This window comes from Elaeis guineensis, chromosome 6 (assembly GCF_000442705.2).
Source record: "Elaeis guineensis isolate ETL-2024a chromosome 6, EG11, whole genome shotgun sequence".
Lineage (NCBI taxonomy): Eukaryota > Viridiplantae > Streptophyta > Magnoliopsida > Arecales > Arecaceae > Elaeis > Elaeis guineensis.
Window position 1 is genome coordinate 5,263,486 of NC_025998.2, and position 16,901 is coordinate 5,280,386.

General features: G+C 38.8%; 1 protein-coding gene across 1 annotated transcript; it reads left to right on the forward strand.

Moving 5' to 3' along the window:
• Nucleotides 1–7,839: 7,839 nt before the first annotated feature.
• Nucleotides 7,840–8,909, forward strand: LOC105047535 (hevamine-A-like). The gene has a single exon (XM_010926493.4). The coding sequence runs from the start codon at nucleotides 7,881–7,883 to the stop codon at nucleotides 8,760–8,762; it is 882 nt and encodes a 293-aa protein (XP_010924795.1). The 5' UTR covers nucleotides 7,840–7,880; the 3' UTR covers nucleotides 8,763–8,909.
• Nucleotides 8,910–16,901: the final 7,992 nt, after the last annotated feature.

The window sequence follows — 16,901 nt, forward strand, 5'->3', positions numbered from 1 at the left end:
TTAAAAATCAAATCACATGCATTATAAAATATACTAGGGTTGGAGCTAACTTATAATTTTTTGTCCTGAAATTTTGTGAAACTTCACCAACCAGAAATATTAAACCAAAACCAAACATAATTAAACACCCTAAGACTTCTAAGCAGTAGATAATTTGATTTATCTAGCTTCTAATCTATATCATTGAATTTGGTTTAACATCCAGAGGTCTCCACCAACTCTAGGATCTTATAATTATCAAATATAGATATTTAGGTAGACTTCATGATTGTCGGTATGTAAAGGATTTGATCATGATCAAGCCCCTTCGCTATCCAGATCTATGATTCCACCTGATAAAATTAAAATCCTTAAGTTAGACCTAATTCACACATTAAAAGAAAATTAACCTAATTAATGAAGATTAGGCTTGGTCCGAGTAATTCAATAAGCATAGAGGTTGAGAGAGAATTGGTTTGAATGGGATCAGAGTCAAGATTTATTTCGTTGATACTAGCAATATCTAAGTATAGAACAAAAATACAAATAAAAATAAAGCTAATGGACATAAAGTATAGAACTTTAATTGAATGAATAATTAATGAAAGAATTAGAAAAAAAGAAAGGGAGTAAAAGAGGGTGATATAGAGATGAAGGAAAAAGAAAAGGAGAGGAAGGGGCACTACAACAAAAATAATTTATAGTGATGAAATTTTAGTAACACTCAAAAAAGAGTATTACTATAAATACTCTCTGGTGATGATTCTAAAAAATATCAAAAAAGATATATGATATTATAGCACTTTATCAACAATGTTACTAAAAGTTATTATATAATAATGGTATCTAATAAATATCATAAAAAACTGTACTCTATTGTAATGGTTTTAAAAATTATAATAAAAAATTTATAATATTATGATGGTTATTTATAGACATTACTAAAATTTATAATGTTACAATGTTATCATGTAAAAATAATATTTTATAGTTAAATAGAATCTAATTGATAATATTTAAAATTTTATTATTAAATATTAATTATTTATCAATAAAATAAATGTTATCCTCTATATATCATTATATAACTAATGTTTTTATTATTAATTATTTATAAATTATTTTTATGATAAATTAGTATCACTGCAAACTAATTTAGATTTTTGTGATGATAATATTTAATCACTAAATATATATTTAATTTAAGGAAAAAATATTTTATATATTTAATAAATTTAAACTTAATATGATTTTTATTGTATGAGTCAAGATAGTTTAATAACTAAATGAAAATAAATCTTGATATGAAATTCACTATCAATTTTAAATGCACAATATCATAACCAAATAATGACCTATGATGTAATTACTAAAAAATTTATATACAAATAAATTTAATCAAAAATTTAGATCTGATCCAATCTAATTTGTATAAAATATATATATATATATTTAAAAATTATTTATATATATTATATAATATAAAATTTTAAAATATTATATATTGAATACCATTATTTTTTAGTTACAATATAAATAAGAAGATTCATGAACTATTTATTTTTAAAGAATAATAGAAAAAAAATATATTTACGATTATAGAAATATGTTAGAATTATCTATATTTTAAAATATTTTAAATAATAAAATTTTTAAAATATTATAAAAATAAAATAAAGTAATTTATTTTTCATTTTTCTTTCAAAAAGAAGAGAATTGATTTTTAATGAAAATAATTAAATATTAAAAATTAAAATATCATAATATATTTAAGATGAATATACTTTATAATCCGAATAAGTATCATAAATCATAATTTTATATCATAAGTTAATATTATTATGGTGGCTAAATACTAGGTAACTATCTAATAGGTCTTATGTTCAAAATTGTAAGTTGAATCAAATATAAGAATACCATATGATTTTTTTGGATCAAATATAAGAGTACCATAATCAAATATAACTTTGAAGAGATAATAATTGATTATTAAAATATTTATTATTAATTTATAAAAAAATATATGATTATAAAAATAGATTATTTTGAAAAAATATTTAATTTTGATTGCATCTATAGTCATAGTTATAATCGTGTTAACATAGACTTGCTTATACCAATGCTCACTAAAACTATGGTAATATGTGGTAATAATTTTTAGCGACGCCATCTATTATCGCGGTTTACCAACCGTTAGTATGGATTTTACTAATGATTTTTTATATTGTTTATGACAATTTTGATCGTTACTATAGATCTTTTTTGTTGTAGTGGGCTTGGTGGTCATCAGGTCATGATGGCAAGATGGGTCACTAGCTAACTAGGGTAGCCGGTGGCAGCGGCCAACAAAGATGGTTGAAATCCAAAAGAAAACATCATGAAAAAAGGTGTTTGATTGGCTGAAAATTGGAAGGATTAAGCTTCATTCGAGGAAAAAATAGAGGAAGGTAAGGGAAGAAGATTTACTGGCGAAACAATGGAGACGATAGATTTTGGTCGACGATGGTGATTTCTAATGGTTCTAGAGCTCAAAATCAAACTAAAAGAGAAATAGGGCAAGGGTGGGAAAAAGAGAGAGAAGGGGGGTTTTGGATGGTTGATCTTTGGCTACGATGGCTTGTTGACCGCTAGAAAGGAGGAAGAGAGAGAAGGGCTTAGTGATGCCAAATGGAAGGAGGGGGTTTAAATTGAAGATGGCTATTGATAAAACTGGTCTAATGCCAGCCATTCGCCGATTGCATCAGCCCCCAATGGCCGTCGGCCATTAATTTATAGCTGTCCGGAGATCCCGCACCAGCCATCATTTAGTCACCTTATTACTTGGTGTTGGTGATGAGGATCGAGCAGGGGAATTTTGATCTCGATCTTCTGTTTCAATCCAATTTTTTTTCAAATTTTTGAATTGAAGTTGGCAGTATTTGATGACTTCAGTTTAAAATCGGCACAGATGAACCGGATTTCACACATGGCCCAGCAGGGGACAATACTGGAACAATGGTGGAATATACTCATGGGAAACCAACTGCTGCAGCAGAGATATCATAGCCAGGCCAGATCATGAACTCCAAAACTGTAGACTGTCAAACCCTTGTTGCATGGTCTTATGATTATACATTCATTGCACCCTTCATGTTTATATTAATTACTGGATCTCCCTGCTAATTAGCCGATACTAGCTAGGGACCAAATTGGGCCAAACTGTTACAAGAACACAAGTTTAACCAATGACAAATTGATAATGATAACTTTAGTCCCGAGTTTAACCAGTGATAACTGGTTCAGGCTATTACAAGGATACAAGTTTAACCAGTGATTATTGGATAATGAAAATTCAGGTCTATGGTTGTTCTTGCTCTTCTTTCTCTTTGAGCTTAACCCTTTTCTTTGGCACAAGTTTAATAAGTGACAAATTGATAATGATAATTCAATTTTTTGGTTCTCCTCCTCTGCTGCCTCCTTGGAGTTAGTATTTTTTCTATTTTGAAAAAGAGAAGTTGGACTTTTTAGAGAGTAGGTAAAATATTTCTTTCAATCTAAAGATATACGGACATAAATCTATAATTGAATTGCCTAAATGATTAGCTCACTTTTTGAGGAAACATGTAAAATATTTATTTTCAAGCAAGTGAAAGATGATATAAATCTATAACTGAAGGGCCTAAATGATAGCTTTTCAGTTTCATTGAGTTAATAAAAAAATAAATAAATTATGCCTCTATTTTTTAAACTATATTAAATTTTTTAAATGATCCTAAATTATAAAAGCCTAAGCTTTAATTTTTAAAATTTTTGAATCATTTTAATATTATCTTTTGTCCATTTTCAACATCTTTTCGCACCAAAAATCTTATGTGACAATCATCGGTGCTTACGTGGCTCCGTTCATTTGAACAGATGGCATCGGTGTTGATCTAAAATAAAAAAATAAAAAATCTATGATAATTTTTTTAAAATAAAAAAATAAAAAATCTGTGATATCTCCTTTCCCTACTGCGACCGTGACGCCGCCCTTCTCCGCTACAGCCCCCCAGGCCACCTCCCATCCCGTGCTCATACCGCCCGATGCCCATCTGCCACCTCTCTCCGGCATAGCCCCCCAGCCTCTCCCCCCAACCATCAGCGCCCGTCTCCGCCCCTGCCGCCCCTCTCGCCGTATCCCCCACCCTCCCTCCATCCCCCACACCCCCTCCCCAACCAGTGCTCGTGCCCCACCCCTCCTCACATGCTCGTGCTACATCTCCACCCCTTTCCCTCTCTTCCCCATCAAAGAATCGAGAACTAATCAATGGCGATCACTAGATTTTTTGTAGAAGCCTTTCATCGTGCCCACCTCATTTCTTGCTGCAGCCGTCACTAGAGCTCGAGATAAGCCCGGATCCTCTTCATCCCTTCCTCCCCTTTCTTCCCCTGCCAATGCGATGGCCGCCGACCGCTGGCTTCAATGAAAAATCGAGATCAAAGTCTCTCCTATTTTTTTGTGTTCATCCCTTTTCTTTTGGCTTTTTCCGACGCCGATGCGGAAATAGGTCGGTGCGAGAGGCAAAGGAGCCAGGAAGATGGAGGACGATGGCGCTAGCACTGGTGAGGTGGTAAAGGATGCCGGAGCAGAGGAGGAGGTCGAGGTCGTGGAGGTGGAGCGAGAGGGTGGAGGTGGCGATGTCGAGGTCACTCTGAAGGTGGAGCTTGCCAACAGGGAGAGAGGGGTTGAGGCGGTGAGCAGAGAGGGAGTGGAGGGAGCGAAGAGTGGATAATAGGGAGGGAGGAGCTTGACGAAGAGGGGGTTGGCGGCCAATGGGGGAGCTGGCAGTGTCGATGAGGGAGGACTAGAGGAGAGAGAGCTTAGAGTGAGGTACCGCCACCGACCGATGAAGGACTTGATAGCCGCCACTGCCACCGCCGACCGACGAGGAGGACAGGGAGAAGGTGCTGGAGGATGAGGTCCAAATCTCGATGAGGGCGGCAGGAGAGGCGGAGGATGCCGCCGCCATAGGCATCTCCTCCCTCTGTCGGCCATGCCTCCTCCGTCTGAGGCCTAAGCATGGAGGAGAGGAAGAGAAGAGGGCCGTCGGGTATCTCAATGGGGGCGACGAGAGGGGCGGAGGATGCCATCGCCATAGGCATCTCCTCCCTTTGTCAGCCATGCCTCCTCCTCCTCCGCCTTGAGGCCCGAGCACAGAGGAGAGGAAGAGAAGAGGTCTGTTGTCGCCCGACAGCACCATAAACCGACAGCTCCACACTACACGTAGAGATTCTAGTTGTTATCGTTCTTGTCACTGTAGAGAATAAATCCAAACAAAAAATAATAATGCCACGTAAGCACCGATCCGATGAGAAACAACTAAATCAGTGAGAGAAAGTCGTCGAAAATTGATCGAAGAGTTACATTAAAACGATTTGAAAAATCAATGATCAAAATTATGATTTCATAATTTAAAAATTATTTAAAAAAATATGATATAATTTAAAAACTAAAAATATAATTTATTTAAAAAATAAGTATCAGAAATCTCTTACTTCGTTTTATGCTCGGTCATCATGGATTATGAAATTTCTAATTTCATTCCATGAGAATTGCATCGAATTGCAGCTCCACGTCGGCAGTAGTCAAATCTCCTTGGCCCAGTGATGCAGTTCCACCTGAGCCATTCACGCATTAAATGTCTCCTGACCTTGGCGTCCACGTTGCCCCATCGTGACGGTCTAATCATTACTTGGACCAGATCTAATGGAAAAATATCACAAGTCCGACTTTTTCAAGCCTCTTGTTGTTGAGGCTCCTAATTGGTTGGTTGTTGGAAAACTATGGAAGGGAATAAAAAAAAGGTGACAATTCAAAAAAAAAAAAAAAATCTAATCAAATTGGTTTTTTATGTTACTTTAATTTTCTTAGTACCTGAGTGGTATTGCTTCTGTTTTTATTTTTGTTTTAAAAATTTAAGAAAAAAAATTAAATAGGTTGAACAAATATGTACAATGAAACTATTCTATTTTTTATATTATTTGTAAAATCTATAAATTTTTTTGAGAAAAACAATATTGCTCCCAAAAAAAATAAAAATAAAAAAAAAGAATGGCAAAAATTGCTATACAAAAGGTTTCTTATACGTTTATCTTCGTATGTACTTCATTATTGATAGTATAAAAAACAGAAAAACATCAACAATACAAAACATGTTCTTATTTCTTTATAAATTTTAGGGCTTGTTTAGTATGGTTGTTATTTTTGTATTTTTGTTTCTCTATAGATCGGTGAAATATTATATAGAGATTGATTTTGAAAATAACATTTGGATAACATTTGCACAGGACTTCTTCAACTCCTTTTATATTCCCTTGTTTTAGAAATAATATACATTTCCTACCAAAAATTTAAAAGATCTCACAAATAAATTGATAATGATAATTCAAAGATGCAAGTTTAGCCAATGACAGGGACACAAATTTAACCAATGACAAATTGATAAAGATGATTCGAGTTTCTGATTTTTCTTCCCTTCTTTGGTTCATACAGTAGTAAAGACATAAGTTGAACCAATGACAAATCAGTAATGATAATTTAAGTTTCTGATTGTTCTTATTTTTGTTCTTCTTTTTCAAGTATAATTATTTTTTTTTAGTACAATTTAACCAGTGTGACCAATTGATAATGATAATTCAATTTTTGATTCTCCTCCTCCTCCTCCTCTTAAGTTCTTTTTTGTTTGGAAAAAGATAAGTTCCACTTTTTTAGAGAACTAGTAAAATATTTTTTTCGAACAAAAGTGCATATACAATTGAGCAGTCTAAATGGTAGCTTCTCAAATTCGTTAACTTGTTAAAATGTAAGTACCAAAAATTATCCATGATAGTTTGAAAGAATTTGGTCTAATTCTTAGTTATAAATGACTATAAAATTTAATTGCTTTGCTTCATAAGAATTGCGTTGTAGACCTGTTGGTTCACGTTGGTAGTAGCCAAATCTTCTTTAGCATTAGACTTGCCCCGTTTATGATAATTAAGTTTATACATGCACAATACATAACATCAGTTGGATAAATTACTAGTTAGATTAGATCCATCGTTGAGCTGATGGATCAATCCAACCGTAAAATAATATACATAAAAATGGACAAAAAGAAAGAAAGCACAGATATAGAATACGTACTCATTTATGCATGTTAGTTCACAATTGGACTAAAAATTTCATCCTTGTCTCTCTATCTCCGCTCCCTCCCCCGCCCAAAAAATTATTAGATGGATCTGGTCTAACAAACCAGTTCACCAGTCACTTCCATGTTTTACCCCGTTGTATTTAAATATTTCAAAATTAAAACAAAGGTGAGAAATCATTCTATTATCCATCGTACACATGCCCTGGGATTTAAACTGATTTTCCGGCCAATGAAGCCAAAGTGCGCCTTTATTTTTTTTAATAAATCAAATTTAATAAACCAGCCTAGAACAAATAAGTCAAAGTCATCGGTCCTCAAAGCTATACGGATAGTGCTTTCACGCGGAAGAATGATTCCCCTTCCACCAAAAAAAAAGGAAATAATTCCCCTAGTTTTGTTCTGTTGACCTTTTGCTCACGCAATATTCACTTTGAGATCTCTGCGAATAGATTAAAAAAAAAAAAGATTGAAATGCTTGAAAGCTATGTTAATATCTAATGATTAATGTTGTAAAGAAGATCAACCATTTTTTTTGCGTCAAAGGTATACCCCGAACCTTGTTCAAAGTCCATCCGAACGTATTATCAAAAAAAAAAAAAAAAAACGTCCGAACGGAAAAAAAGAAGAATAAAAAGAACCAACTCACACGGCCCCTCACTCTATAAAAGAGGCATGAGCTCTCTCCCATTCCCTCAACCCAGGGAGAAGAGAAGCCCCATTAGCTTTCATCTCCTCTTACATATATTCACCATGGCCACCAACCTCCTCCTCCTCCCCCTCCTCCTCACCCTCGTCGCCGGCTCCAATGCAGGCAGCATCGCTGTCTACTGGGGCCAGGACGGCTATGAGGGCACCCTCGCCGACACCTGCGCCAGTGGCCTCTACTCCTACGTCAACCTCGCCTTCCTCACTACATTCGGCAACGGCCAGACCCCCGTCCTCAACCTCGCAGGCCACTGCAACCCCGCCGCCGGCACCTGCACCGGCCTCTCCTCGGACATCCAGTCCTGCCAGTCCCAGGGCGTCATGGTCCTTCTCTCCCTCGGCGGTGGCTCCGGCAGCTACTCCCTCTCCTCCGCCGACGACGCCCAGAACGTCGCCAACTACCTCTGGGACAACTTCCTTGGCGGCAGCTCCTCCTCTCGCCCCCTCGGCGACGCCGTCCTCGATGGCATCGACTTCGACATCGAGGCGACCAGCGGAGACTTCTTCGACGACCTTGCACAGGATCTGGCGCAGTTCAGCAGCCAGGGAAAGAAGGTCTACCTCACGGCGGCGCCACAGTGCCCGTACCCGGACGCGCACCTCAACACGGCGCTGCAGACCGGGCTTTTCGACTATGTCTGGATCCAGTTCTACAACAACCCACAGTGCGAGTACTCGTCGGGGAGCATCGACAATTTGACCAGCGCATGGAGCACCTGGATATCGAGCGTGACGGCGACCAACTTTTTCTTGGGCTTGCCGGCGTCGCCGGATGCGGCCGGGAGTGGGTACATTACCCCCGACGTGCTGACTTCTCAGGTGCTGCCGGCAATTGAGGGCACGGCTAAGTATGGTGGGATAATGCTGTGGAGCAGATACTTCGATGTGGTTAACAACTACAGTGCCAACGTGAAGAGTAGCGTTTGAACTGCGTCGCATACATACGAACAGGTCTATGCTTATGATCATGTTTACTAAAATTATGAGAAGCATTTCAGTCTGAAATAAATAAATAAATAAAGTCATATGTGATTCGATCGAGTTATATATCTTATGGCCACCAGTTCCAGTAACGGGTGACTTGGGTTGCAATGCGTTCGGTTATGCCCGACCGAATTTGCACCTGAAAAGTTAGTAGCCTCATGCACGTTAGCTTGAGTCCTTTGCACGACAAGCCTGGTTGGAATGGCAAGCTTGATCTAGTCCGAGTTATTGAAATCTCTTTTCGTTGAGACTCCTGGTTTGTTTTTGTAAAACTATGAAAAAGGAGATGGAAAAAATTCAAAAACATTCTAGTCAAATGGATTTTCTGATCTTATTTTAATTTTCTTAGGTGAATCGTATTGCTTCTATTTTTTACTCTTCTTTTCAAGAAAAATTAAATTAGACTGAAGAAATATGTATGATGGAACCCTTTTTGTTTTTTAAATTATTTGTAAACTCTTTAAAATTTTTAGCAGGAAAATTTTATTACTGTTTTTAGAAAAAAAAAGTAAAAATAAAAAAAAAAGAATGGCAAAAATTGCTTTGCAAATGCTATCTTGAACGTTAATCTTCATATGGTACATTTCACTTATTTATAGTTAAAGAAAACACAAAAACTATAACAATACCAAATAGGACCCTAATTTTTATAAAAATATTAAGGCTTGTTTAGTATTGTTATTACTTTTGCATTCTTGTTTCTCCAGTAATACCATATGGAGATTGATTTTGAAAACAACATTCGAATTGCATAAAACTTTTTCTACTCCTTGCTTTTATATTCACTCGTTCTAAAAGCAATCTATCCTTGCAATCAAAAAGTCAAAAGATCTCACAAACAATTTTAAAGGCAAAATTGTTTCATCATATATGTTCCACAATCTAATTCTTGTTTCCTATTGGATTTGTTAAAACAGAAAAAGTAAACAAAAGCATTACCTTCTTAACCTTCCTACGTTTTCATCAAGCAAAGAAACATTCCTCAAAAAGGAATATGGAAATCTCATTGAAAGAGAAAGTTACGCAACTCCTCTAACCTTTTTACTGCTCCACTCTTATCAAACTTATACATTAGATTTGCGCCTTCTCATCTTCAGATTTTTCATGTCACATTACCATTGCTCTATTTCAAGACTCAAACCGGAAACCTTTTAAGCGGGTCTCCAGGCATGTCAGGATGGCGTGGCTTGTTTTATACTACTTAAGAAGGTGAACTTTTGGTCAGCCAAGACATATTGTGTCAAGGTGTGCGGTAGTACTTCTCCATCCATAGCGCGACGAGGTTTGCGCATGGAATATCAAATGGTTTTAATTGTAGAACAGGACTCCATGGTTTCGGAAATGGGCCACAATTAAGGACGACCCACGTTTTCGCATCAACCTTCTCGGTTTTAATGCCAAGGCCAGGCCCACATTCTGTTATGCTAAGTGCTAAAATAGCAGATCTCAACAAGAAAAATCTTTCTCAACGAGTGTTGCGGCCTGCCTCTGGTGGGGCGATCAGCCGAGGGTCAAGCTGCTGCGCCTAAGTATCGAATGGTAGAGAACTAAAAGAGGATGCTTATTTATCGGAGACAAATGCACAATCAAAAAAGTCAAGAGCGAGAGTGCGGACTGGCAGCGAGTGCCGATTATGATCTACGCCCGGCACTGAGGGTACGAGATCTGTAAAGAAAGTCCCACCAGAGATTGCTCCGACAAAGATCCTCCGATGTTCAAATTAGAAATATCGCTCAATGGAGAGTGGAGCAGAGTTTTGGCATCAGGATCCCAAGCATGTGCGCATGAGACATACATATCTGGAAGAGTCCCTACTTACCTCTATTTATAGAGGGAGCAAAATCAATGGTGGAAGGATGGGCGGTCATTCTGAACATGTCCCATCATACGAAGGCACATGAGGCATCCTTAAATGATCCTGATGGAGGGCATATCTTATGTTCGGTGCGCAGATGGCGCGGCGGCGAATGCTAGCGCATGTGTGGCGTAATTAATGAGCTCGTGGCTTCCCATCATGGCGCGCAGCCAACCACTCAAAATATGACTTCTAGGTGACATGACTTGATGTGACTTGAGAGGATAGTATGGTGATCACATTTAGCATTTGGCTGCTCGGCTGACGTCCCGTGTCCTGATGTTCGGAAGTCAAATAAGTGAGTCCGCGGAGTAGTGCTACTTGATCAGATAGTCGATAGGACACTGAGAAAGTAGTCAGCTATGCGTCGAATATCGTCAGCTAACCAAAGATCGTATGTAGATTGCATGTTAATCCAAGTCGGTTTAGTATCGACTTGGCCAAGGGCACCGTTGCCTTTAGTCGATGAAGTATTGTCGATCTTGATCGGCAAAAAGTCGATCGAGGCAAAGCCCGTCGATTCAAATCGGATCGGACCACAACAATTTGATCGATGCGACTTACTTGATCGATCTGGAGGCGAGGCTAGAGAAGACTAGTCGGACAAGAATCGAGGACCTACCCAACAACAAAAATAGAATAGTATTTTTTCCTCCCTAACTATTATATTTTCTTCTTTAACCAACAAAAATTTTTCCTTTTCATTGTTTTGTTATCAAATATGTAATTCAAGATTTTAAGAATTGTTCGTATTGGATTTAAAACGGGGTAAATTAAGATCTATATAAATAAAAATTTTATCTTAAAGATAAATAGATAAAATTTAATTTTTATTTTTCTCCAGTGAGTGAACTCTCTCCTCCCAAGAGATTGGGAACCCGTTTCATCCCATAAAATTTAATTGTTCCACGTTTTATACATCTTTGCGATCCGGCGATGACGTGGCGACATCTCCAACGCCTGACGCCGCGAGAAGCGGAGAAAACAAATCCGGCATGCGTCGCTTCGCGTGACTCCACCTGCGCGACGCTTCGGATCCCGTGCAGTCCACGTCACACGAATTTCTCTCCTACCACTTCCGAATAATGTGTGCGCCACCCACCTTGAAGAAAAGAAAAGACGTCGCAACCCAAAAAAAAAAAAAAAAAAAAGACGTCGCCGATTTTGGTGTCTCCAAAATGATATTCTATAATCACCCTCACATCCTAAAATGACGCGTCCAATCCAGGTAAGGAGCTCTTTGCACGCCACGTGTCCGATTTGACTGTGTTTTCCACTTCTTACTAATGATGTACTTCCTTACAACTCATACTAAATATTATCCATCGTCCTAGACTGCAATTACTTTTTTAATGCCATGATTTTTCGTCCTAATGGCTTTTCACTTTCCTTTCCACTTCTTGCTTATGACGTCCTTCCTTGCAACTCATACTAAATATTATCCATCGTCTTAGACTGCAAGTACTTTAATGTGATGATGTTTTCATCCTAATGGCTTCATTTTTGGAGGTCTCTCCCATTAAGTATCTATATCATTATCATGAGTTTCTATGATGCTTCCATTTGTCTCATGCTTAATTCGTAGCTATATCCAATTTGTTATGAGTCAAACGAATAATTACAACCACAGTGACAACTTCTTAACAAATTAACATCTTCTTTTTTAAATAATGAAATGCAAAAAATGTTTCTAATTTGTATTATACTTAACAATTGATGAAAATAAAGGGCGCTCGGTAGGGATATCAGCATCACTGGAACCACGAAGCTATTTCTTAAACAACTTTATTTAGTACCGAGGAAAGAGGGAAGGCAGAGAAGACAGAGAAAAGCCGAAGGGTCCCACAAGTTCTTCACGGCTTGCAGCACTGGGAGGAAAGGAGGATCACGATGGCATATGCTAATATCCTTTCCACTTGCCACCACCCGCGCTTTGCTTACCGTTTTGTTAGTGGCGAACCGGAGTTGAGTGTTTTTTCTCCCTCAAAAGATTACATTAAGCTACATCAAATAGGGTGACATGAAGGAACTTTCCTACTGGGGAAAAGAAACAAAGTGTCATATATATTGTTCTTTCCAAGACTATGGTATATGCCTGTAAATCACATGGAATTTGGTATTATTATATGCTGTGAGCACATATTAATAGAGCCAGTGCAGTTTCCTTCTTATCTCTAAAGCATATGCGAATCTGCCATGCATTTCTCAATCGTGGAGAGATAGATAGAGTAGGCGTAATTCCTTTACAAAAAATGAGTACCACATTCCATATGGGTTTCGTGCAGAATTAACCTATTCTTCAGTGGGTTTATTGAAAAACATCTACTAATGCAAAATTGATTTCTTTTTCTGATAGAACAAGAAATGTACTTTTTAATAGCAAGAACTTTTAAATTAAATATTCTTTTAAAATGAATCTAAGTGTTTTAAGATAATAGATAGTTTTTCTTTCTTTCTTTCTTTCTTGCTTTTTTTTTTTTTGTAGCTTGCATATGGTAAGTTGCTGGAAATTCTGTTGAAGTATCAATGCTAAATGCAATGCCAATATGAGTGACAGCAACTATAGTCTTATATTGCACCATCTCCTCCCTCAAACTTTTACTAAGAAAGTGAAGTTTCAACGGGAGTGAGAAGTAATTCCCAACAAAAGTAAAGAAAGACCACTGACGAGCCAAAACCACCATATATTGGTACATGGCTTCATAATCTTGCCCCATTTAAAGAGATTGAATTTTACACTTCAAGAACAATCATGTGTCTATGCATATGGTGCGGAGGTTACACCTTACCATTTCTTATAAAATATAGTGGTAGGACCAGTAGAAAGTGACTCACATCTTGTGGACACTATGATGATCACATTTTTCCTTCATTAATTGAATGTTGAATGTGACACACAAATATGTCCCAAGACTATAGTTTGCACATGTAACACACCAATTAATCCAATTATAAAGAAGGAAGATTTCCCCTAACCTACTCAACTCAAATCTCTCAAATGATTTTTTTTTTTTTTTTCTAAAACAAATGATATAGGTCTTCTACCAAAAAAAAGAAAAAAATGATATAGGTCCTCTTTCTTTCATTATTTCAAAACTTGAGGTACATAGGCCTCATCCTATTTATGATAGCAAGATATGTTCTTATATGATTCAGGTTAAATTCCTATCTTGATTCAAATATCACTAGTTTTCAAAAATAGATATAACTAATAGCAATAAATATAAAAAATATAAAACCCTATAGGATGCCAATGTCAACTCCTATATTAACTTTATCTGCTATCACTCTGCTATATTCTTTCTATATTGGAAGCTATGTCCAGTTAAAATTGTTTCAAAAAAATAATTTCCAATTTGATTGTCCCATTTTGAAGTTCAAACACCAGAATTTGAATTTGATCAATAGCTGTATTCACTCCTTTAGATGCCATATCATATACCTTGAAAACTTCTTCAGTTTAAAAAGAAAAAAAAAAAAAAAAAGCTTATCTCAATCCGACATCATATGACCAATTATATTTTTTGGAAGTTAACACATGATTCGTCCTGTACTATATCCAATCCTATTCATGATGGCCAAAATAGTCTAAGTCAAATTTGATGATCTTTTTGGATATCATTACATTTATCAAAATATGGAGCTTGCATATGTGATTTATCTAAGTTGTGTAGGTAGCTATCTTTATCATCTTGTCTGATCCAAGCATCTTTTTTTGATGGGATGGATGATTCGTACCAATCTAATATGAATATATTCAATAAAAATAAAAAATTATAAAATTGAGGTGGTACGTTTATAATTTCCAAAATGCAAAGGACTCTTTGCACAGCCAGCAACAACTCAGTTGTAATCATTAACTGTTTCCAAACAAGCTCAATATCTGAGCAAATCCTACAATCGAGAACCATGAGTGAAATTCATAGACAAGATATACAGCATGTTATCTTATCAACTAATATATAGCCCCAAATCACTCAGTGACCGACTCTAACCCTTACCTATATATTGTGTTACTGGGGTACATTCTAAATAAGTTCTCTTTCGACTCTCGTATGTTGCCACTCTACTCCTCTCAAGCCTCTTCTTATTCCTGAGAGTTGTATTGACTTAGACATGAAAAATCCTTCATTGGACATGCTCTAATAGTGGACTTGTTGCGGCCAATCTCCTCGTCGCCTGATCGCCGAAAACGAGCACCTACAAGAGAAGTCCACACTGATCGAAGATGCCTCCGCAGAGACCCTCCGACAGTCAAATCAGAAAGAAGACTAGGCAACAGTAGAAAAGAATCAGGGACTCAACGGAGAGAACTACGAAGAGAGAGAGAGGAGAGAGAAGAGGAGAGTCCAGGAGCTTGGCCAAACCTCTCCTTCAACACTGTTGTCTTTTCCGTTTTATAGTAGGACACGGCGTGGTCCTGCCATTAATGGCGCAGACAACTGGAGAGTTGTCAAATCGTCGGAGCTGTCAGAGTCACCGCAGACTGACAAGTCACCGTGGGCTGTCAAATCACTGGGGTTGACCTATGTCCTTGGCAGGATGATGCCCTCAGGGCGGCCACACCGTATGTCCTTGTCAGGACAGCAGCCCATAGCAATCGTACGGTTTTGGGGGAGCTGACCGACCATACGTCGGTATTCTGCTGCGGGATGTCGGGTGAAGACCTGGAGACACCGTCGGCCGGTATGGCGCATTGCGGAAGTCGGACATCGGCTACCACCCTCGTCCGACGGTGAGTCGGTAATCTGGACTCCGCCGCTCGGCTAGTCGGGAATAGAATGGGTCTGCCCGACCAAGACTCCTTTAGTCAGATAATATCCGCAGCTACTGTCGCAGTCGTCGGTCGTGCGGTCGGTAGAATCGAGTGTCGGTCGGACAGGTCTGAGGATGAGGCGGCGTAAAAGGGGTCGATCGTATATCCCAACAGTTGCCCCCCCATTCCTGAGTCGGATGTCGTGCTGGCCAGCGTTCCGCGTGGGCGACGGCTTCGGGCGAAAGAAGTGGATATCCATCGCGCCGTACTCTGATTCTGGCATTCCATCACGTCACGCTCCGACTCTGACATCGTACCAATGAACGGTCTGGCGTCAGGCATCCTATTGGTGTCAGACGTCTCATTGGGAATAGGAACCGCCCTTTCCGCCGTCTTCTCGGGAACGCAAACCGCCGTCGGTTAGTGAATCCTGAGATGCGGTTTTTCCACCACGTGGCAGGGGGCCATTGGGTCGAACCCATTCAGGCGGATAGAGGCTAGGTGGCTCGATCTGGGACAGGTGCGTCGAATCGTCGAATCAAGAGAAGGCCCAGATGCTGCCATGTGTCAAGATCCGGGAGAATCTCATTGGGCATGCTCTCATCCCGGCCGTCGAGGGGCACTATATATATAGGGTCACCTGTATCCAAAACTCCACTTTTCACAGTCTTGTTGCCGAGACTCTGGTCGAGTGGTCCCCTTGTTTCAGATAGTTGTCCCTGCCTTCCTCCTTGAAAAGTTTTTTTTGAAGCCTTTGTCTTTGTCTCCTTATTTTTCGCTTCCTTGAAATTTTCTTCTTTCTTCTCCCTTAGCCTTCTTCTTTGGGACTAGCATCATAGCTAGAACCTCTCCTCGTGGAAGTCCGTCGGGGAACCCGAACGATGATTCTCGATCGACCCTGAAAGTGGAGGTTTCTTCACTTTCGGGGCCGAACGTTGATCGGCTCAGGGAACAGCACTGCATCCCGGAGCAGTTTCGGCTGTTCGCCCCTGAGGCCGACAGTCAGGTTAACAACCCGCCCCCGGCCAGGTGGCTTTCTATGTTGAGGATCTCCGGGCCGGTCTTCATTTTTCGGTTTCGGAGTTTGTCCGGAATATTTTGGACTATTACGACTTCATCCGATGCAACTGGCACCGAACTCAGTCCGGCTGATAGTCAGCTTTGCCCTGTTGTGTCGGCTTTTACCGACCAACCCTCGTATCTCCCTCTTTCGAGCATTCTTTGCGCTCCGACCCCACCCTAAAGCCTGAGGGTGGTGGTTTTTCAATCCTCGGAAGGGTCTTTCCTTTATCATTGGTCTTCCATCGTCAATTCATGGGTGAAAGAATCAGTTTTTCTTTGCTTCCTCTTCACTTCCCTGGGGGTTCTCTTCCCGCTGTGGGGACCCCCTAACTCGACCGAACGAGAATAGCCGAGTGGAGGTAGACGATCGAGAGGATTTTTACTGACTCAAAGATATGTCGGTACCGAA

Coding starts and splice junctions, on each gene's coding strand:
- LOC105047535 (XM_010926493.4), top strand. CDS start 7,881: ATGGCCACCAACCTCCTCCTCCTCCCCCTCCTCCTCACCCTCGTCGCC.